The sequence below is a fragment of the Poecile atricapillus genome, chromosome Z, assembly GCF_030490865.1.
Source record: "Poecile atricapillus isolate bPoeAtr1 chromosome Z, bPoeAtr1.hap1, whole genome shotgun sequence".
NCBI lineage: Eukaryota > Metazoa > Chordata > Aves > Passeriformes > Paridae > Poecile > Poecile atricapillus.
Window position 1 is genome coordinate 138,304,857 of NC_081289.1, and position 21,366 is coordinate 138,326,222.

Consider the following 21,366-nt stretch of genomic DNA (forward strand, 5'->3'; position numbering starts at 1 on the left):
CCCCGGGGCGGTGGCAGTGTGCAAGGGGCTGTGTGCGGGAGTAAGCCTCGGAGGCCGCGAGTGCGTTCTTGCAGCGGTGTGGCCCAGGTGCCGTCTCGGAAGCTGAGGTGGCAGGGCAACAAGACATTTCAAAATAGGGTCGATGAAGAAGGAGTAGGAAAACCGGGAGAGCTTTGTTGCTCCTGTGTTGTTTGCTGTGTGTCTGTGGTGGTGTTTGTTTGGCGTTAGAGCGGGGCCATAGTTTTGTTTCGCCTGCTTCCGTAGATGAGGCAGGCAGAGAGCGAAGGGGGACTGTCGCCCGCCAGAGGAACGGTGCTGTGTTTTGGGATTGCCGGAGCCCTCCCCCGGAAGAGTGTGTCCAGCTCAAGGCTCTTTAGTTCATGGCGGGGAGGAGTGGAGCTTTTGGCAGGAATGTCTGCTGCGAAGATGCAGAGGGCATGAGAGGACATCACGTGTGAGAAAGGCTGAGGGGGCTGGGCTGCTTCAGGTGGAGTAGAGAAGACCTGCCAGTAGTTTCAGATGCCTTTAAAGAAAGGCCAAAATCTGGGGAGAGCAAAGAGGTGTTTGCACCTCTTTGTTTGTTCACAGATTTGCGCGGGGATGACATGGCTGGCCTCACGAGGACGTAGCCTCGTGACTATTCGTACGATGAGTGGGTGCTGGGGTCTGGGGGTTTTAGACTTCAGGGAGAAGAGGCTGTGGAGAGGAGCAGGTGGTTGCAGCCTTGTGTGTCATTGAGCTCCTGCCACACTGCCAACATCACGGAAGGCAAGTGCTGGGAGCCCTGCAATGAAGAATGAAGAGGCCGAGGCCACTGGAGGATAAGATGTGGTGTGAGACCGTCTAAGGAAGCTGAGTATGTGGAAGTCCATGATGAGATTCATCTGCAAGTCCTGAGAGGACTGTCAGGTGGAGTTGTAGGCCAGCGTTGATCGGTTTTGAGAAATGATGTTTGTCAAGTCACCAATAAGTAGAAGAAGGGAAAGAGTCCCCCTGTTTTTACAAAGGGAATAGCAGAAGAGTGTGTGAACTGCAGAGCAGTCAGCGTGAGCTTCGTTGCAGGCAAGATGATGAGGCAGCTTCTGTGGGAAAGAGAAGCTCTGCTAAGGCCGCTGGAAATGAGACAGGTGACTGGAAATGGGGACTGACTGTGGCTTTTGAAAGTGGGAAATTGCCGTTCCCGGCATTTTTGGTGATGTTCTGTGTAGTTAGGGCTGTGGAGCGCTGTGTAAGAGTAAGTGACCTTGTGTGCCTGGAGTTGTGGCAAGTGTTTGACACTGTCCCGCGGGCCATCCTTGTCTGTAAGTGCCAGGGCCAGGCATTTGGATGGATGAAGCGGATGAGCTGCAGCGGTGCTTTCCAACCTTAGCGCTTCTTTATTTTTGGGTGGTGATTCTGGGGTGTTGGCCAAATGCTGGCAATGGCTTTTCCCGAGTGGTTGCTCCAGGATGCTGCTGGGCCAGTGAGAAGAGTGGGCAGGGACTGTTTGGAGCGGGGCTTGGAGTTGGTGTTGAACAGAGAAGGCTTTCCCCCGGCCCAAAGAGCGGTTGCAGTGCTAGTGAGACAAGAGGCAGTGGCAGTTGTTTTGTCATGGGTCTTTATTTTCCGTGGCATAAAATAGCGAGTAAGTAGAAAAATAAATACGTGAATAAGTAAATAAATAGGCAAATAAATAAATAAGGTAATAAATAAATAAATGAGCAAACAAATAATTGAGTAGAGAAAGTCTTCAGTCCTAATGAAGGGGAGAGGCTGTACCAGTGGAGACGCAGTGGTTGCAGGCTGCGAGTGCCGTGCGGTTGTTACAGGCACGTCGGTTGTCGCTGGTTGGGGGGACGGGCGGGTGAGGTCCTGGAGGTGGGTGTTTTGGGCGTGGGTGTCTGTGCTAGCGGCGCATGGTGCGTGTGAGGTTGTGGAGGTGCTGCAAAGAGGCGCGAGCTTCGAGGCGGACGTGGTCCCAGGCGCAGGCGCTGTGGTTGTGGGCACGGAGGAAGAGGTGGATGTCCCTGAAGTACTTGTTGACGGTGAGCAGCAGGTTGCGTGGTCCTTTGAAGAGCGCGGCGTTGTCGGGGAGGCATTGCTCGAGGAGGTGGATGTGGTGCTGGAGTTTGTTGAGGAGGTCGTTGCGAGCCTGGGTGGGCCAGTGCTGGCGGGTGCTGTTGGTGCTGAGGGTGTGGAAGAGGTGCTGGAGGATGCGTAGGGCGGTGACGGCGGCTTGGTGCGGGTGGAGGTTGTCGCGGAGGAGGGTGTCGGGGAAGAAGGGCGGCTCCTGGAGGTGGCAGGGCTGTGTGTGGCTGGGAGCCATGTCCTGGAGGAGGCGGAGTGCGTCGCCAGGGAAGGTGTCGTCGTGTGTCCAGAGCTGTTGGCAGGCGAGGGCGGTGGCGAGAGCGGTGAGGAGGAGCGGGAGCGCCGGGGCGGCGTGCGGCAGGCGTGTCTGTGGGGCTTTGAGCGCAGCCATGGTGGGTCTGTGGGTGCTGTCGGCCGGTGCTGAGCAGGAGCCCGGCGAGGCTCGGTGTTGGTGCTGCTGGTGTTGGTGCTGGTGGCTGTGCTTGGGACGCCGCCGGGCGTGCGGCTTTGTATGGTGGCAGCTTTCCCTTCTTCGCTTTCCGATTGCTGGGGGTTTCCGCCCGTGGTTTCTGGTTTGGGCTGGTGGCTGTAGTGGTCTCGGGACAGGCAGGGTTTAGCTGGGGTGTCCGTGGCCGGGGATTGTGGTGGCAGTTGTGGTCTCGGGGCAGAGTGGCTGTAGTGGGTGAACGGGGTTGCGAAAGCGCTGGGTCAGAGGTGTTGGTGTCAGGTGTGTTGGGGAGGGCTGTTGTTGTTGTTCCCTGTCACCTGCAGGGCCAGCTTTTGGGCAGAAGCCTCCTTTGTGCCTAAGCATTTTTTCCACCTGCAAAGCCCTGCCGGTGGCTGTGGTCGCTTTTCCTTTCACTTTGCGGCTTGCCTTTATTTTCATCTTAGCCGCTGTTTTCCTTTTGCGGTTGCAAGGGATGTGCAGTGATGTCAAGTGGGCGAGGGCTGGGTATCTCCCTCCTGCGGTGAATGCCCCGGGGCGGTGGCAGTGTGCAAGGGGCTGTGTGCGGGAGTAAGCCTCGGAGGCCGCGAGTGCGTTCTTGCAGCGGTGTGGCCCAGGTGCCGTCTCGGAAGCTGAGGTGGCAGGGCAACAAGACATTTCAAAATAGGGTCGATGAAGAAGGAGTAGGAAAACCGGGAGAGCTTTGTTGCTCCTGTGTTGTTTGCTGTGTGTCTGTGGTGGTGTTTGTTTGGCGTTAGAGCGGGGCCATAGTTTTGTTTCGCCTGCTTCCGTAGATGAGGCAGGCAGAGAGCGAAGGGGGACTGTCGCCCGCCAGAGGAACGGTGCTGTGTTTTGGGATTGCCGGAGCCCTCCCCCGGAAGAGTGTGTCCAGCTCAAGGCTCTTTAGTTCATGGCGGGGAGGAGTGGAGCTTTTGGCAGGAATGTCTGCTGCGAAGATGCAGAGGGCATGAGAGGACATCACGTGTGAGAAAGGCTGAGGGGGCTGGGCTGCTTCAGGTGGAGTAGAGAAGACCTGCCAGTAGTTTCAGATGCCTTTAAAGAAAGGCCAAAATCTGGGGAGAGCAAAGAGGTGTTTGCACCTCTTTGTTTGTTCACAGATTTGCGCGGGGATGACATGGCTGGCCTCACGAGGACGTAGCCTCGTGACTATTCGTACGATGAGTGGGTGCTGGGGTCTGGGGGTTTTAGACTTCAGGGAGAAGAGGCTGTGGAGAGGAGCAGGTGGTTGCAGCCTTGTGTGTCATTGAGCTCCTGCCACACTGCCAACATCACGGAAGGCAAGTGCTGGGAGCCCTGCAATGAAGAATGAAGAGGCCGAGGCCACTGGAGGATAAGATGTGGTGTGAGACCGTCTAAGGAAGCTGAGTATGTGGAAGTCCATGATGAGATTCATCTGCAAGTCCTGAGAGGACTGTCAGGTGGAGTTGTAGGCCAGCGTTGATCGGTTTTGAGAAATGATGTTTGTCAAGTCACCGATAAGTAGAAGAAGGGAAAGAGTCCCCCTGTTTTTACAAAGGGAATAGCAGAAGAGTGTGTGAACTGCAGAGCAGTCAGCGTGAGCTTCGTTGCAGGCAAGATGATGAGGCAGCTTCTGTGGGAAAGAGAAGCTCTGCTAAGGCCGCTGGAAATGAGACAGGTGACTGGAAATGGGGACTGACTGTGGCTTTTGAAAGTGGGAAATTGCCGTTCCCGGCATTTTTGGTGATGTTCTGTGTAGTTAGGGCTGTGGAGCGCTGTGTAAGAGTAAGTGACCTTGTGTGCCTGGAGTTGTGGCAAGTGTTTGACACTGTCCCGCGGGCCATCCTTGTCTGTAAGTGCCAGGGCCAGGCATTTGGATGGATGAAGCGGATGAGCTGCAGCGGTGCTTTCCAACCTTAGCGCTTCTTTATTTTTGGGTGGTGATTCTGGGGTGTTGGCCAAATGCTGGCAATGGCTTTTCCCGAGTGGTTGCTCCAGGATGCTGCTGGGCCAGTGAGAAGAGTGGGCAGGGACTGTTTGGAGCGGGGCTTGGAGTTGGTGTTGAACGGAGAAGGCTTTCCCCCGGCCCAAAGAGCGGTTGCAGTGCTAGTGAGACAAGAGGCAGTGGCAGTTGTTTTGTCATGGGTCTTTATTTTCCGTGGCATAAAATAGCGAGTAAGTAGAAAAATAAATACGTGAATAAGTAAATAAATAGGCAAATAAATAAATAAGGTAATAAATAAATAAATGAGCAAACAAATAATTGAGTAGAGAAAGTCTTCAGTCCTAATGAAGGGGAGAGGCTGTACCAGTGGAGACGCAGTGGTTGCAGGCTGCGAGTGCCGTGCGGTTGTTACAGGCACGTCGGTTGTCGCTGGTTGGGGGGACGGGCGGGTGAGGTCCTGGAGGTGGGTGTTTTGGGCGTGGGTGTCTGTGCTAGCGGCGCATGGTGCGTGTGAGGTTGTGGAGGTGCTGCAAAGAGGCGCGAGCTTCGAGGCGGACGTGGTCCCAGGCGCAGGCGCTGTGGTTGTGGGCACGGAGGAAGAGGTGGATGTCCCTGAAGTACTTGTTGACGGTGAGCAGCAGGTTGCGTGGTCCTTTGAAGAGCGCGGCGTTGTCGGGGAGGCATTGCTCGAGGAGGTGGATGTGGTGCTGGAGTTTGTTGAGGAGGTCGTTGCGAGCCTGGGTGGGCCAGTGCTGGCGGGTGCTGTTGGTGCTGAGGGTGTGGAAGAGGTGCTGGAGGATGCGTAGGGCGGTGACGGCGGCTTGGTGCGGGTGGAGGTTGTCGCGGAGGAGGGTGTCGGGGAAGAAGGGCGGCTCCTGGAGGTGGCAGGGCTGTGTGTGGCTGGGAGCCATGTCCTGGAAGAGGCGGAGTGCGTCGCCAGGGAAGGTGTCGTCGTGTGTCCAGAGCTGTTGGCAGGCGAGGGCGGTGGCGAGAGCGGTGAGGAGAAGCGGGAGCGCCGGGGCGGCGTGCGGCAGGTGTGTCTGTGGGGCTTTGAGCGCAGCCATGGTGGGTCTGTGGGTGCTGTCGGCCGGTGCTGAGCAGGAGCCCGGCGAGGCTCGGTGTTGGTGCTGCTGGTGTTGGTGCTGGTGGCTGTGCTTGGGACGCCGCCGGGCGTGCGGCTTTGTATGGTGGCAGCTTTCCCTTCTTCGCTTTCCGATTGCTGGGGGTTTCCGCCCGTGGTTTCTGGTTTGGGCTGGTGGCTGTAGTGGTCTCGGGACAGGCAGGGTTTAGCTGGGGTGTCCGTGGCCGGGGATTGTGGTGGCAGTTGTGGTCTCGGGGCAGAGTGGCTGTAGTGGGTGAACGGGGTTGCGAAAGCGCTGGGTCAGAGGTGTTGGTGTCAGGTGTGTTGGGGAGGGCTGTTGTTGTTGTTCCCTGTCACCTGCAGGGCCAGCTTTTGGGCAGAAGCCTCCTTTGTGCCTAAGCATTTTTTCCACCTGCAAAGCCCTGCCGGTGGCTGTGGTCGCTTTTCCTTTCACTTTGCGGCTTGCCTTTATTTTCATCTTAGCCGCTGTTTTCCTTTTGCGGTTGCAAGGGATGTGCAGTGATGTCAAGTGGGCGAGGGCTGGGTATCTCCCTCCTGCGGTGAATGCCCCGGGGCGGTGGCAGTGTGCAAGGGGCTGTGTGCGGGAGTAAGCCTCGGAGGCCGCGAGTGCGTTCTTGCAGCGGTGTGGCCCAGGTGCCGTCTCGGAAGCTGAGGTGGCAGGGCAACAAGACATTTCAAAATAGGGTCGATGAAGAAGGAGTAGGAAAACCGGGAGAGCTTTGTTGCTCCTGTGTTGTTTGCTGTGTGTCTGTGGTGGTGTTTGTTTGGCGTTAGAGCGGGGCCATAGTTTTGTTTCGCCTGCTTCCGTAGATGAGGCAGGCAGAGAGCGAAGGGGGACTGTCGCCCGCCAGAGGAACGGTGCTGTGTTTTGGGATTGCCGGAGCCCTCCCCCGGAAGAGTGTGTCCAGCTCAAGGCTCTTTAGTTCATGGCGGGGAGGAGTGGAGCTTTTGGCAGGAATGTCTGCTGCGAAGATGCAGAGGGCATGAGAGGACATCACGTGTGAGAAAGGCTGAGGGGGCTGGGCTGCTTCAGGTGGAGTAGAGAAGACCTGCCAGTAGTTTCAGATGCCTTTAAAGAAAGGCCAAAATCTGGGGAGAGCAAAGAGGTGTTTGCACCTCTTTGTTTGTTCACAGATTTGCGCGGGGATGACATGGCTGGCCTCACGAGGACGTAGCCTCGTGACTATTCGTACGATGAGTGGGTGCTGGGGTCTGGGGGTTTTAGACTTCAGGGAGAAGAGGCTGTGGAGAGGAGCAGGTGGTTGCAGCCTTGTGTGTCATTGAGCTCCTGCCACACTGCCAACATCACGGAAGGCAAGTGCTGGGAGCCCTGCAATGAAGAATGAAGAGGCCGAGGCCACTGGAGGATAAGATGTGGTGTGAGACCGTCTAAGGAAGCTGAGTATGTGGAAGTCCATGATGAGATTCATCTGCAAGTCCTGAGAGGACTGTCAGGTGGAGTTGTAGGCCAGCGTTGATCGGTTTTGAGAAATGATGTTTGTCAAGTCACCGATAAGTAGAAGAAGGGAAAGAGTCCCCCTGTTTTTACAAAGGGAATAGCAGAAGAGTGTGTGAACTGCAGAGCAGTCAGCGTGAGCTTCGTTGCAGGCAAGATGATGAGGCAGCTTCTGTGGGAAAGAGAAGCTCTGCTAAGGCCGCTGGAAATGAGACAGGTGACTGGAAATGGGGACTGACTGTGGCTTTTGAAAGTGGGAAATTGCCGTTCCCGGCATTTTTGGTGATGTTCTGTGTAGTTAGGGCTGTGGAGCGCTGTGTAAGAGTAAGTGACCTTGTGTGCCTGGAGTTGTGGCAAGTGTTTGACACTGTCCCGCGGGCCATCCTTGTCTGTAAGTGCCAGGGCCAGGCATTTGGATGGATGAAGCGGATGAGCTGCAGCGGTGCTTTCCAACCTTAGCGCTTCTTTATTTTTGGGTGGTGATTCTGGGGTGTTGGCCAAATGCTGGCAATGGCTTTTCCCGAGTGGTTGCTCCAGGATGCTGCTGGGCCAGTGAGAAGAGTGGGCAGGGACTGTTTGGAGCGGGGCTTGGAGTTGGTGTTGAACGGAGAAGGCTTTCCCCCGGCCCAAAGAGCGGTTGCAGTGCTAGTGAGACAAGAGGCAGTGGCAGTTGTTTTGTCATGGGTCTTTATTTTCCGTGGCATAAAATAGCGAGTAAGTAGAAAAATAAATACGTGAATAAGTAAATAAATAGGCAAATAAATAAATAAGGTAATAAATAAATAAATGAGCAAACAAATAATTGAGTAGAGAAAGTCTTCAGTCCTAATGAAGGGGAGAGGCTGTACCAGTGGAGACGCAGTGGTTGCAGGCTGCGAGTGCCGTGCGGTTGTTACAGGCACGTCGGTTGTCGCTGGTTGGGGGGACGGGCGGGTGAGGTCCTGGAGGTGGGTGTTTTGGGCGTGGGTGTCTGTGCTAGCGGCGCATGGTGCGTGTGAGGTTGTGGAGGTGCTGCAAAGAGGCGCGAGCTTCGAGGCGGACGTGGTCCCAGGCGCAGGCGCTGTGGTTGTGGGCACGGAGGAAGAGGTGGATGTCCCTGAAGTACTTGTTGACGGTGAGCAGCAGGTTGCGTGGTCCTTTGAAGAGCGCGGCGTTGTCGGGGAGGCATTGCTCGAGGAGGTGGATGTGGTGCTGGAGTTTGTTGAGGAGGTCGTTGCGAGCCTGGGTGGGCCAGTGCTGGCGGGTGCTGTTGGTGCTGAGGGTGTGGAAGAGGTGCTGGAGGATGCGTAGGGCGGTGACGGCGGCTTGGTGCGGGTGGAGGTTGTCGCGGAGGAGGGTGTCGGGGAAGAAGGGCGGCTCCTGGAGGTGGCAGGGCTGTGTGTGGCTGGGAGCCATGTCCTGGAGGAGGCGGAGTGCGTCGCCAGGGAAGGTGTCGTCGTGTGTCCAGAGCTGTTGGCAGGCGAGGGCGGTGGCGAGAGCGGTGAGGAGGAGCGGGAGCGCCGGGGCGGCGTGCGGCAGGCGTGTCTGTGGGGCTTTGAGCGCAGCCATGGTGGGTCTGTGGGTGCTGTCGGCCGGTGCTGAGCAGGAGCCCGGCGAGGCTCGGTGTTGGTGCTGCTGGTGTTGGTGCTGGTGGCTGTGCTTGGGACGCCGCCGGGCGTGCGGCTTTGTATGGTGGCAGCTTTCCCTTCTTCGCTTTCCGATTGCTGGGGGTTTCCGCCCGTGGTTTCTGGTTTGGGCTGGTGGCTGTAGTGGTCTCGGGACAGGCAGGGTTTAGCTGGGGTGTCCGTGGCCGGGGATTGTGGTGGCAGTTGTGGTCTCGGGGCAGAGTGGCTGTAGTGGGTGAACGGGGTTGCGAAAGCGCTGGGTCAGAGGTGTTGGTGTCAGGTGTGTTGGGGAGGGCTGTTGTTGTTGTTCCCTGTCACCTGCAGGGCCAGCTTTTGGGCAGAAGCCTCCTTTGTGCCTAAGCATTTTTTCCACCTGCAAAGCCCTGCCGGTGGCTGTGGTCGCTTTTCCTTTCACTTTGCGGCTTGCCTTTATTTTCATCTTAGCCGCTGTTTTCCTTTTGCGGTTGCAAGGGATGTGCAGTGATGTCAAGTGGGCGAGGGCTGGGTATCTCCCTCCTGCGGTGAATGCCCCGGGGCGGTGGCAGTGTGCAAGGGGCTGTGTGCGGGAGTAAGCCTCGGAGGCCGCGAGTGCGTTCTTGCAGCGGTGTGGCCCAGGTGCCGTCTCGGAAGCTGAGGTGGCAGGGCAACAAGACATTTCAAAATAGGGTCGATGAAGAAGGAGTAGGAAAACCGGGAGAGCTTTGTTGCTCCTGTGTTGTTTGCTGTGTGTCTGTGGTGGTGTTTGTTTGGCGTTAGAGCGGGGCCATAGTTTTGTTTCGCCTGCTTCCGTAGATGAGGCAGGCAGAGAGCGAAGGGGGACTGTCGCCCGCCAGAGGAACGGTGCTGTGTTTTGGGATTGCCGGAGCCCTCCCCCGGAAGAGTGTGTCCAGCTCAAGGCTCTTTAGTTCATGGCGGGGAGGAGTGGAGCTTTTGGCAGGAATGTCTGCTGCGAAGATGCAGAGGGCATGAGAGGACATCACGTGTGAGAAAGGCTGAGGGGGCTGGGCTGCTTCAGGTGGAGTAGAGAAGACCTGCCAGTAGTTTCAGATGCCTTTAAAGAAAGGCCAAAATCTGGGGAGAGCAAAGAGGTGTTTGCACCTCTTTGTTTGTTCACAGATTTGCGCGGGGATGACATGGCTGGCCTCACGAGGACGTAGCCTCGTGACTATTCGTACGATGAGTGGGTGCTGGGGTCTGGGGGTTTTAGACTTCAGGGAGAAGAGGCTGTGGAGAGGAGCAGGTGGTTGCAGCCTTGTGTGTCATTGAGCTCCTGCCACACTGCCAACATCACGGAAGGCAAGTGCTGGGAGCCCTGCAATGAAGAATGAAGAGGCCGAGGCCACTGGAGGATAAGATGTGGTGTGAGACCGTCTAAGGAAGCTGAGTATGTGGAAGTCCATGATGAGATTCATCTGCAAGTCCTGAGAGGACTGTCAGGTGGAGTTGTAGGCCAGCGTTGATCGGTTTTGAGAAATGATGTTTGTCAAGTGAAGTCACCGATAAGTAGAAGAAGGGAAAGAGTCCCCCTGTTTTTACAAAGGGAATAGCAGAAGAGTGTGTGAACTGCAGAGCAGTCAGCGTGAGCTTCGTTGCAGGCAAGATGATGAGGCAGCTTCTGTGGGAAAGAGAAGCTCTGCTAAGGCCGCTGGAAATGAGACAGGTGACTGGAAATGGGGACTGACTGTGGCTTTTGAAAGTGGGAAATTGCCGTTCCCGGCATTTTTGGTGATGTTCTGTGTAGTTAGGGCTGTGGAGCGCTGTGTAAGAGTAAGTGACCTTGTGTGCCTGGAGTTGTGGCAAGTGTTTGACACTGTCCCGCGGGCCATCCTTGTCTGTAAGTGCCAGGGCCAGGCATTTGGATGGATGAAGCGGATGAGCCGCAGCGGTGCTTTCCAACCTTAGCGCTTCTTTATTTTTGGGTGGTGATTCTGGGGTGTTGGCCAAATGCTGGCAATGGCTTTTCCCGAGTGGTTGCTCCAGGATGCTGCTGGGCCAGTGAGAAGAGTGGGCAGGGACTGTTTGGAGCGGGGCTTGGAGTTGGTGTTGAACGGAGAAGGCTTTCCCCCGGCCCAAAGAGCGGTTGCAGTGCTAGTGAGACAAGAGGCAGTGGCAGTTGTTTTGTCATGGGTCTTTATTTTCCGTGGCATAAAATAGCGAGTAAGTAGAAAAATAAATACGTGAATAAGTAAATAAATAGGCAAATAAATAAATAAGGTAATAAATAAATAAATGAGCAAACAAATAATTGAGTAGAGAAAGTCTTCAGTCCTAATGAAGGGGAGAGGCTGTACCAATGGAGACGCAGTGGTTGCAGGCTGCAGGTGCCGTGCGGTTGTTACAGGCACGTGGGTTGTCGCAGGTTGGGGGGACGGGCGGGTGAGGTCCTGGAGGTGGGTGTTTTGGGCGTGGGTGTCTGTGCTAGCGGCGCATGGTGCGTGTGAGGTTGTGGAGGTGCTGCAAAGAGGCGCGAGCTTCGAGGCGGACGTGGTCCCAGGCGCAGGCGCTGTGGTTGTGGGCACGGAGGAAGAGGTGGATGTCCCTGAAGTACTTGTTGACGGTGAGCAGCAGGTTGCGTGGTCCTTTGAAGAGCACGGCGTTGTCGGGGAGGCATTGCTCGAGGAGGTGGATGTGGTGCTGGAGTTTGTTGAGGAGGTCGTTGCGAGCCTGGGTGGGCCAGTGCTGGCGGGTGCTGTTGGTGCTGAGGGTGTGGAAGAGGTGCTGGAGGATGCGGAGGGCGGTGACGGCGGCTTGGTGCGGGTGGAGGTTGTCGCGGAGGAGGGTGTCGGGGAAGAAGGGCGGCTCCTGGAGGTGGCAGGGCTGTGTGTGGCTGGGAGCCATGTCCTGGAGGAGGCGGAGTGCGTCGCCAGGGAAGGTGTCGTCGTGTGTCCAGAGCTGTTGGCAGGCGAGGGCGGTGGCGAGAGCGGTGAGGAGGAGCGGGAGCGCCGGGGCGGCGTGCGGCAGGCGTGTCTGTGGGGCTTTGAGCGCAGCCATGGTGGGTCTGTGGGTGCTGTCGGCCGGTGCTGAGCAGGAGCCCGGCGAGGCTCGGTGTTGGTGCTGCTGGTGTTGGTGCTGGTGGCTGTGCTTGGGACGCCGCCGGGCGTGCGGCTTTGTATGGTGGCAGCTTTCCCTTCTTCGCTTTCCGATTGCTGGGGGTTTCCGCCCGTGGTTTCTGGTTTGGGCTGGTGGCTGTAGTGGTCTCGGGACAGGCAGGGTTTAGCTGGGGTGTCCGTGGCCGGGGATTGTGGTGGCAGTTGTGGTCTCGGGGCAGAGTGGCTGTAGTGGGTGAACGGGGTTGCGAAAGCGCTGGGTCAGAGGTGTTGGTGTCAGGTGTGTTGGGGAGGGCTGTTGTTGTTGTTCCCTGTCACCTGCAGGGCCAGCTTTTGGGCAGAAGCCTCCTTTGTGCCTAAGCATTTTTTCCACCTGCAAAGCCCTGCCGGTGGCTGTGGTCGCTTTTCCTTTCACTTTGCGGCTTGCCTTTATTTTCATCTTAGCCGCTGTTTTCCTTTTGCGGTTGCAAGGGATGTGCAGTGATGTCAAGTGGGCGAGGGCTGGGTATCTCCCTCCTGCGGTGAATGCCCCGGGGCGGTGGCAGTGTGCAAGGGGCTGTGTGCGGGAGTAAGCCTCGGAGGCCGCGAGTGCGTTCTTGCAGCGGTGTGGCCCAGGTGCCGTCTCGGAAGCTGAGGTGGCAGGGCAACAAGACATTTCAAAATAGGGTCGATGAAGAAGGAGTAGGAAAACCGGGAGAGCTTTGTTGCTCCTGTGTTGTTTGCTGTGTGTCTGTGGTGGTGTTTGTTTGGCGTTAGAGCGGGGCCATAGTTTTGTTTCGCCTGCTTCCGTAGATGAGGCAGGCAGAGAGCGAAGGGGGACTGTCGCCCGCCAGAGGAACGGTGCTGTGTTTTGGGATTGCCGGAGCCCTCCCCCGGAAGAGTGTGTCCAGCTCAAGGCTCTTTAGTTCATGGCGGGGAGGAGTGGAGCTTTTGGCAGGAATGTCTGCTGCGAAGATGCAGAGGGCATGAGAGGACATCACGTGTGAGAAAGGCTGAGGGGGCTGGGCTGCTTCAGGTGGAGTAGAGAAGACCTGCCAGTAGTTTCAGATGCCTTTAAAGAAAGGCCAAAATCTGGGGAGAGCAAAGAGGTGTTTGCACCTCTTTGTTTGTTCACAGATTTGCGCGGGGATGACATGGCTGGCCTCACGAGGACGTAGCCTCGTGACTATTCGTACGATGAGTGGGTGCTGGGGTCTGGGGGTTTTAGACTTCAGGGAGAAGAGGCTGTGGAGAGGAGCAGGTGGTTGCAGCCTTGTGTGTCATTGAGCTCCTGCCACACTGCCAACATCACGGAAGGCAAGTGCTGGGAGCCCTGCAATGAAGAATGAAGAGGCCGAGGCCACTGGAGGATAAGATGTGGTGTGAGACCGTCTAAGGAAGCTGAGTATGTGGAAGTCCATGATGAGATTCATCTGCAAGTCCTGAGAGGACTGTCAGGTGGAGTTGTAGGCCAGCGTTGATCGGTTTTGAGAAATGATGTTTGTCAAGTCACCGATAAGTAGAAGAAGGGAAAGAGTCCCCCTGTTTTTACAAAGGGAATAGCAGAAGAGTGTGTGAACTGCAGAGCAGTCAGCGTGAGCTTCGTTGCAGGCAAGATGATGAGGCAGCTTCTGTGGGAAAGAGAAGCTCTGCTAAGGCCGCTGGAAATGAGACAGGTGACTGGAAATGGGGACTGACTGTGGCTTTTGAAAGTGGGAAATTGCCGTTCCCGGCATTTTTGGTGATGTTCTGTGTAGTTAGGGCTGTGGAGCGCTGTGTAAGAGTAAGTGACCTTGTGTGCCTGGAGTTGTGGCAAGTGTTTGACACTGTCCCGCGGGCCATCCTTGTCTGTAAGTGCCAGGGCCAGGCATTTGGATGGATGAAGCGGATGAGCCGCAGCGGTGCTTTCCAACCTTAGCGCTTCTTTATTTTTGGGTGGTGATTCTGGGGTGTTGGCCAAATGCTGGCAATGGCTTTTCCCGAGTGGTTGCTCCAGGATGCTGCTGGGCCAGTGAGAAGAGTGGGCAGGGACTGTTTGGAGCGGGGCTTGGAGTTGGTGTTGAACGGAGAAGGCTTTCCCCCGGCCCAAAGAGCGGTTGCAGTGCTAGTGAGACAAGAGGCAGTGGCAGTTGTTTTGTCATGGGTCTTTATTTTCCGTGGCATAAAATAGCGAGTAAGTAGAAAAATAAATACGTGAATAAGTAAATAAATAGGCAAATAAATAAATAAGGTAATAAATAAATAAATGAGCAAACAAATAATTGAGTAGAGAAAGTCTTCAGTCCTAATGAAGGGGAGAGGCTGTACCAATGGAGACGCAGTGGTTGCAGGCTGCAGGTGCCGTGCGGTTGTTACAGGCATGTCGGTTGTCGCAGGTTGGGGGGACGGGCGGGTGAGGTCCTGGAGGTGGGTGTTTTGGGCGTGGGTGTCTGTGCTAGCGGCGCATGGTGCGTGTGAGGTTGTGGAGGTGCTGCAAAGAGGCGCGAGCTTCGAGGCGGACGTGGTCCCAGGCGCAGGCGCTGTGGTTGTGGGCACGGAGGAAGAGGTGGATGTCCCTGAAGTACTTGTTGACGGTGAGCAGCAGGTTGCGTGGTCCTTTGAAGAGCACGGCGTTGTCGGGGAGGCATTGCTCGAGGAGGTGGATGTGGTGCTGGAGTTTGTTGAGGAGGTCGTTGCGAGCCTGGGTGGGCCAGTGCTGGCGGGTGCTGTTGGTGCTGAGGGTGTGGAAGAGGTGCTGGAGGATGCGGAGGGCGGTGACGGCGGCTTGGTGCGGGTGGAGGTTGTCGCGGAGGAGGGTGTCGGGGAAGAAGGGCGGCTCCTGGAGGTGGCAGGGCTGTGTGTGGCTGGGAGCCATGTCCTGGAGGAGGCGGAGTGCGTCGCCAGGGAAGGTGTCGTCGTGTGTCCAGAGCTGTTGGCAGGCGAGGGCGGTGGCGAGAGCGGTGAGGAGGAGCGGGAGCGCCGGGGCGGCGTGCGGCAGGCGTGTCTGTGGGGCTTTGAGCGCAGCCATGGTGGGTCTGTGGGTGCTGTCGGCCGGTGCTGAGCAGGAGCCCGGCGAGGCTCGGTGTTGGTGCTGCTGGTGTTGGTGCTGGTGGCTGTGCTTGGGACGCCGCCGGGCGTGCGGCTTTGTATGGTGGCAGCTTTCCCTTCTTCGCTTTCCGATTGCTGGGGGTTTCCGCCCGTGGTTTCTGGTTTGGGCTGGTGGCTGTAGTGGTCTCGGGACAGGCAGGGTTTAGCTGGGGTGTCCGTGGCCGGGGATTGTGGTGGCAGTTGTGGTCTCGGGGCAGAGTGGCTGTAGTGGGTGAACGGGGTTGCGAAAGCGCTGGGTCAGAGGTGTTGGTGTCAGGTGTGTTGGGGAGGGCTGTTGTTGTTGTTCCCTGTCACCTGCAGGGCCAGCTTTTGGGCAGAAGCCTCCTTTGTGCCTAAGCATTTTTTCCACCTGCAAAGCCCTGCCGGTGGCTGTGGTCGCTTTTCCTTTCACTTTGCGGCTTGCCTTTATTTTCATCTTAGCCGCTGTTTTCCTTTTGCGGTTGCAAGGGATGTGCAGTGATGTCAAGTGGGCGAGGGCTGGGTATCTCCCTCCTGCGGTGAATGCCCCGGGGCGGTGGCAGTGTGCAAGGGGCTGTGTGCGGGAGTAAGCCTCGGAGGCCGCGAGTGCGTTCTTGCAGCGGTGTGGCCCAGGTGCCGTCTCGGAAGCTGAGGTGGCAGGGCAACAAGACATTTCAAAATAGGGTCGATGAAGAAGGAGTAGGAAAACCGGGAGAGCTTTGTTGCTCCTGTGTTGTTTGCTGTGTGTCTGTGGTGGTGTTTGTTTGGCGTTAGAGCGGGGCCATAGTTTTGTTTCGCCTGCTTCCGTAGATGAGGCAGGCAGAGAGCGAAGGGGGACTGTCGCCCGCCAGAGGAACGGTGCTGTGTTTTGGGATTGCCGGAGCCCTCCCCCGGAAGAGTGTGTCCAGCTCAAGGCTCTTTAGTTCATGGCGGGGAGGAGTGGAGCTTTTGGCAGGAATGTCTGCTGCGAAGATGCAGAGGGCATGAGAGGACATCACGTGTGAGAAAGGCTGAGGGGGCTGGGCTGCTTCAGGTGGAGTAGAGAAGACCTGCCAGTAGTTTCAGATGCCTTTAAAGAAAGGCCAAAATCTGGGGAGAGCAAAGAGGTGTTTGCACCTCTTTGTTTGTTCACAGATTTGCGCGGGGATGACATGGCTGGCCTCACGAGGACGTAGCCTCGTGACTATTCGTACGATGAGTGGGTGCTGGGGTCTGGGGGTTTTAGACTTCAGGGAGAAGAGGCTGTGGAGAGGAGCAGGTGGTTGCAGCCTTGTGTGTCATTGAGCTCCTGCCACACTGCCAACATCACGGAAGGCAAGTGCTGGGAGCCCTGCAATGAAGAATGAAGAGGCCGAGGCCACTGGAGGATAAGATGTGGTGTGAGACCGTCTAAGGAAGCTGAGTATGTGGAAGTCCATGATGAGATTCATCTGCAAGTCCTGAGAGGACTGTCAGGTGGAGTTGTAGGCCAGCGTTGATCGGTTTTGAGAAATGATGTTTGTCAAGTCACCGATAAGTAGAAGAAGGGAAAGAGTCCCCCTGTTTTTACAAAGGGAATAGCAGAAGAGTGTGTGAACTGCAGAGCAGTCAGCGTGAGCTTCGTTGCAGGCAAGATGATGAGGCAGCTTCTGTGGGAAAGAGAAGCTCTGCTAAGGCCGCTGGAAATGAGACAGGTGACTGGAAATGGGGACTGACTGTGGCTTTTGAAAGTGGGAAATTGCCGTTCCCGGCATTTTTGGTGATGTTCTGTGTAGTTAGGGCTGTGGAGCGCTGTGTAAGAGTAAGTGACCTTGTGTGCCTGGAGTTGTGGCAAGTGTTTGACACTGTCCCGCGGGCCATCCTTGTCTGTAAGTGCCAGGGCCAGGCATTTGGATGGATGAAGCGGATGAGCTGCAGCGGTGCTTTCCAACCTTAGCGCTTCTTTATTTTTGGGTGGTGATTCTGGGGTGTTGGCCAAATGCTGGCAATGGCTTTTCCCGAGTGGTTGCTCCAGGATGCTGCTGGGCCAGTGAGAAGAGTGGGCAGGGACTGTTTGGAGCGGGGCTTGGAGTTGGTGTTGAACAGAGAAGGCTTTCCCCCGGCCCAAAGAGCGGTTGCAGTGCTAGTGAGACAAGAGGCAGTGGCAGTTGTTTTGTCATGGGTCTTTATTTTCCGTGGCATAAAATAGCGAGTAAGTAGAAAAATAAATACGTGAATAAGTAAATAAATAGGCAAATAAATAAATAAGGTAATAAATAAATAAATGAGCAAACAAATAATTGAGTAGAGAAAGTCTTCAGTCCTAATGAAGGGGAGAGGCTGTACCAGTGGAGACGCAGTGGTTGCAGGCTGCGAGTGCCGTGCGGTTGTTACAGGCACGTCGGTTGTCGCTGGTTGGGGGGACGGGCGGGTGAGGTCCTGGAGGTGGGTGTTTTGGGCGTGGGTGTCTGTGCTAGCGGCGCATGGTGCGTGTGAGGTTGTGGAGGTGCTGCAAAGAGGCGCGAGCTTCGAGGCGGACGTGGTCCCAGGCGCAGGCGCTGTGGTTGTGGGCACGGAGGAAGAGGTGGATGTCCCTGAAGTACTTGTTGACGGTGAGCAGCAGGTTGCGTGGTCCTTTGAAGAGCGCGGCGTTGTCGGGGAGGCATTGCTCGAGGAGGTGGATGTGGTGCTGGAGTTTGTTGAGGAGGTCGTTGCGAGCCTGGGTGGGCCAGTGCTGGCGGGTGCTGTTGGTGCTGAGGGTGTGGAAGAGGTGCTGGAGGATGCGTAGGGCGGTGACGGCGGCTTGGTGCGGGTGGAGGTTGTCGTGGAGGAGGGTGTCGGGGAAGAAGGGCGGCTCCTGGAGGTGGCAGGGCTGTGTGTGGCTGGGAGCCATGTCCTGGAGGAGGCGGAGTGCGTCGCCAGGGAAGGTGTCGTCGTGTGTCCAGAGCTGTTGGCAGGCGAGGGCGGTGGCGAGAGCGGTGAGGAGGAGCGGGAGCGCCGGGGCGGCGTGCGGCAGGCGTGTCTGTGGGGCTTTGAGCGCAGCCATGGTGGGTCTGTGGGTGCTGTCGGCCGGTGCTGAGCAGGAGCCCGGCGAGGCTCGGTGTTGGTGCTGCTGGTGTTGGTGCTGGTGGCTGTGCTTGGGACGCCGCCGGGCGTGCGGCTTTGTATGGTGGCAGCTTTCCCTTCTTCGCTTTCCGATTGCTGGGGGTTTCCGCCCGTGGTTTCTGGTTTGGGCTGGTGGCTGTAGTGGTCTCGGGACAGGCAGGGTTTAGCTGGGGTGTCCGTGGCCGGGGATTGTGGTGGCAGTTGTGGTCTCGGGGCAGAGTGGCTGTAGTGGGTGAACGGGGTTGCGAAAGCGCTGGGTCAGAGGTGTTGGTGTCAGGTGTGTTGGGGAGGGCTGTTGTTGTTGTTCCCTGTCACCTGCAGGGCCAGCTTTTGGGCAGAAGCCTCCTTTGTGCCTAAGCATTTTTTCCACCTGCAAAGCCCTGCCGGTGGCTGTGGTCGCTTTTCCTTTCACTTTGCGGCTTGCCTTTATTTTCATCTTAGCCGCTGTTTTCCTTTTGCGGTTGCAAGGGATGTGCAGTGATGTCAAGTGGGCGAGGGCTGGGTATCTCCCTCCTGCGGTGAATGCCCCGGGGCGGTGGCAGTGTGCAAGGGGCTGTGTGCGGGAGTAAGCCTCGGAGGCCGCGAGTGCGTTCTTGCAGCGGTGTGGCCCAGGTGCCGTCTCGGAAGCTGAGGTGGCAGGGCAACAAGACATTTCAAAATAGGGTCGATGAAGAAGGAGTAGGAAAACCGGGAGAGCTTTGTTGCTCCTGTGTTGTTTGCTGTGTGTCTGTGGTGGTGTTTGTTTGGCGTTAGAGCGGGGCCATAGTTTTGTTTCGCCTGCTTCCGTAGATGAGGCAGGCAGAGAGCGAAGGGGGACTGTCGCCCGCCAGAGGAACGGTGCTGTGTTTTGGGATTGCCGGAGCCCTCCCCCGGAAGAGTGTGTCCAGCTCAAGGCTCTTTAGTTCATGGCGGGGAGGAGTGGAGCTTTTGGCAGGAATGTCTGCTGCGAAGATGCAGAGGGCATGAGAGGACATCACGTGTGAGAAAGGCTGAGGGGGCTGGGCTGCTTCAGGTGGAGTAGAGAAGACCTGCCAGTAGTTTCAGATGCCTTTAAAGAAAGGCCAAAATCTGGGGAGAGCAAAGAGGTGTTTGCACCTCTTTGTTTGTTCACAGATTTGCGCGGGGATGACATGGCTGGCCTCACGAGGACGTAGCCTCGTGACTATTCGTACGATGAGTGGGTGCTGGGGTCTGGGGGTTTTAGACTTCAGGGAGAAGAGGCTGTGGAGAGGAGCAGGTGGTTGCAGCCTTGTGTGTCATTGAGCTCCTGCCACACTGCCAACATCACGGAAGGCAAGTGCTGGGAGCCCTGCAATGAAGAATGAAGAGGCCGAGGCCACTGGAGGATAAGATGTGGTGTGAGACCGTCTAAGGAAGCTGAGTATGTGGAAGTCCATGATGAGATTCATCTGCAAGTCCTGAGAGGACTGTCAGGTGGAGTTGTAGGCCAGCGTTGATCGGTTTTGAGAAATGATGTTTGTCAAGTCACCGATAAGTAGAAGAAGGGAAAGAGTCCCCCTGTTTTTACAAAGGGAATAGCAGAAGAGTGTGTGAACTGCAGAGCAGTCAGCGTGAGCTTCGTTGCAGGCAAGATGATGAGGCAGCTTCTGTGGGAAAGAGAAGCTCTGCTAAGGCCGCTGGAAATGAGACAGGTGACTGGAAATGGGGACTGACTGTGGCTTTTGAAAGTGGGAAATTGCCGTTCCCGGCATTTTTGGTGATGTTCTGTGTAGTTAGGGCTGTGGAGCGCTGTGTAAGAGTAAGTGACCTTGTGTGCCTGGAGTTGTGGCAAGTGTTTGACACTGTCCCGCGGGCCATCCTTGTCTGTAAGTGCCAGGGCCAGGCATTTGGATGGATGAAGCGGATGAGCTGCAGCGGTGCTTTCCAACCTTAGCGCTTCTTTATTTTTGGGTGGTGATTCTGGGGTGTTGGCCAAATGCTGGCAATGGCTTTTCCCGAGTGGTTGCTCCAGGATGCTGCTGGGCCAGTGAGAAGAGTGGGCAGGGACTGTTTGGAGCGGGGCTTGGAGTTGGTGTTGAACGGAGAAGGCTTTCCCCCGGCCCAAAGAGCGGTTGCAGTGCTAGTGAGACAAGAGGCAGTGGCAGTTGTTTTGTCATGGGTCTTTATTTTCCGTGGCATAAAATAGCGAGTAAGTAGAAAAATAAATACGTGAATAAGTAAATAAATAGGCAAATAAATAAATAAGGTAATAAATAAATAAATGAGCAAACAAATAATTGAGTAGAGAAAGTCTTCAGTCCTAATGAAGGGGAGAGGCTGTACCAGTGGAGACGCAGTGGTTGCAGGCTGCGAGTGCCGTGCGGTTGTTACAGGCACGTCGGTTGTCGCTGGTTGGGGGGACGGGCGGGTGAGGTCCTGGAGGTGGGTGTTTTGGGCGTGGGTGTCTGTGCTAGCGGCGCATGGTGCGTGTGAGGTTGTGGAGGTGCTGCAAAGAGGCGCGAGCTTCGAGGCGGACGTGGTCCCAGGCGCAGGCGCTGTGGTTGTGGGCACGGAGGAAGAGGTGGATGTCCCTGAAGTACTTGTTGACGGTGAGCAGCAGGTTGCGTGGTCCTTTGAAGAGCGCGGCGTTGTCGGGGAGGCATTGCTCGAGGAGGTGGATGTGGTGCTGGAGTTTGTTGAGGAGGTCGTTGCGAGCCTGGGTGGGCCAGTGCTGGCGGGTGCTGTTGGTGCTGAGGGTGTGGAAGAGGTGCTGGAGGATGCGTAGGGCGGTGACGGCGGCTTGGTGCGGGTGGAGGTTGTCGCGGAGGAGGGTGTCGGGGAAGAAGGGCGGCTCCTGGAGGTGGCAGGGCTGTGTGTGGCTGGGAGCCATGTCCTGGAAGAGGCGGAGTGCGTCGCCAGGGAAGGTGTCGTCGTGTGTCCAGAGCTGTTGGCAGGCGAGGGCGGTGGCGAGAGCGGTGAGGAGAAGCGGGAGCGCCGGGGCGGCGTGCGGCAGGTGTGTCTGTGGGGCTTTGAGCGCAGCCATGGTGGGTCTGTGGGTGCTGTCGGCCGGTGCTGAGCAGGAGCCCGGCGAGGCTCGGTGTTGGTGCTGCTGGTGTTGGTGCTGGTGGCTGTGCTTGGGACGCCGCCGGGCGTGCGGCTTTGTATGGTGGCAGCTTTCCCTTCTTCGCTTTCCGATTGCTGGGGGTTTCCGCCCGTGGTTTCTGGTTTGGGCTGGTGGCTGTAGTGGTCTCGGGACAGGCAGGGTTTAGCTGGGGTGTCCGTGGCCGGGGATTGTGGTGGCAGTTGTGGTCTCGGGGCAGAGTGGCTGTAGTGGGTGAACGGGGTTGCGAAAGCGCTGGGTCAGAGGTGTTGGTGTCAGGTGTGTTGGGGAGGGCTGTTGTTGTTGTTCCCTGTCACCTGCAGGGCCAGCTTTTGGGCAGAAGCCTCCTTTGTGCCTAAGCATTTTTTCCACCTGCAAAGCCCTGCCGGTGGCTGTGGTCACTTTTCCTTTCACTTTGCGGCTTGCCTTTATTTTCATCTTAGCCGCTGTTTTCCTTTTGCGGTTGCAAGGGATGTGCAGTGATGTCAAGTGGGCGAGGGCTGGGTATCTCCCTCCTGCGGTGAATGCCCCGGGGCGGTGGCAGTGTGCAAGGGGCTGTGTGCGGGAGTAAGCCTCGGAGGCCGCGAGTGCGTT

General features: G+C 56.9%; 8 protein-coding genes across 13 annotated transcripts in view; 1 reads left to right on the plus strand and 7 right to left on the minus strand.

The window, feature by feature from the left end:
• The window catches only part of LOC131593080 (ubiquitin-associated protein 2-like), a 141,968-nt gene that overhangs the window by 89,496 nt on the left and 31,106 nt on the right, over positions 1-21,366 (plus strand). The gene's annotated exons all lie outside the window — the stretch shown is intronic.
• Positions 28-2,929, minus strand: LOC131593084 (interferon-like). Its single transcript, XM_058865295.1, has one exon. It carries the CDS (start codon positions 2,456-2,458, stop codon positions 1,886-1,888), a length of 573 nt encoding a protein of 190 aa, XP_058721278.1. The 5' UTR covers positions 2,459-2,929; the 3' UTR covers positions 28-1,885.
• Positions 3,070-5,971, minus strand: LOC131593089 (interferon-like). Its single transcript, XM_058865299.1, has one exon. The coding sequence runs from the start codon at positions 5,498-5,500 to the stop codon at positions 4,928-4,930; it is 573 nt and encodes a 190-aa protein (XP_058721282.1). The 5' UTR covers positions 5,501-5,971; the 3' UTR covers positions 3,070-4,927.
• LOC131593087 (interferon-like) lies at positions 6,112-10,948 on the minus strand. Its single transcript, XM_058865297.1, has one exon. It carries the CDS (start codon positions 8,540-8,542, stop codon positions 7,970-7,972), a length of 573 nt encoding a protein of 190 aa, XP_058721280.1. The 5' UTR covers positions 8,543-10,948; the 3' UTR covers positions 6,112-7,969.
• LOC131593104 (interferon-like) lies at positions 10,960-13,990 on the minus strand. The gene has a single exon (XM_058865315.1). The coding sequence runs from the start codon at positions 11,587-11,589 to the stop codon at positions 11,017-11,019; it is 573 nt and encodes a 190-aa protein (XP_058721298.1). The 5' UTR covers positions 11,590-13,990; the 3' UTR covers positions 10,960-11,016.
• On the minus strand, positions 14,014-15,102 carry LOC131593099 (interferon-like). Its single transcript, XM_058865309.1, has one exon. It carries the CDS (start codon positions 14,629-14,631, stop codon positions 14,059-14,061), a length of 573 nt encoding a protein of 190 aa, XP_058721292.1. The 5' UTR covers positions 14,632-15,102; the 3' UTR covers positions 14,014-14,058.
• On the minus strand, positions 15,243-18,144 carry LOC131593083 (interferon-like). The gene has a single exon (XM_058865294.1). It carries the CDS (start codon positions 17,671-17,673, stop codon positions 17,101-17,103), a length of 573 nt encoding a protein of 190 aa, XP_058721277.1. The 5' UTR covers positions 17,674-18,144; the 3' UTR covers positions 15,243-17,100.
• On the minus strand, positions 18,285-21,159 carry LOC131593096 (interferon-like). Its single transcript, XM_058865307.1, has one exon. It carries the CDS (start codon positions 20,713-20,715, stop codon positions 20,143-20,145), a length of 573 nt encoding a protein of 190 aa, XP_058721290.1. The 5' UTR covers positions 20,716-21,159; the 3' UTR covers positions 18,285-20,142.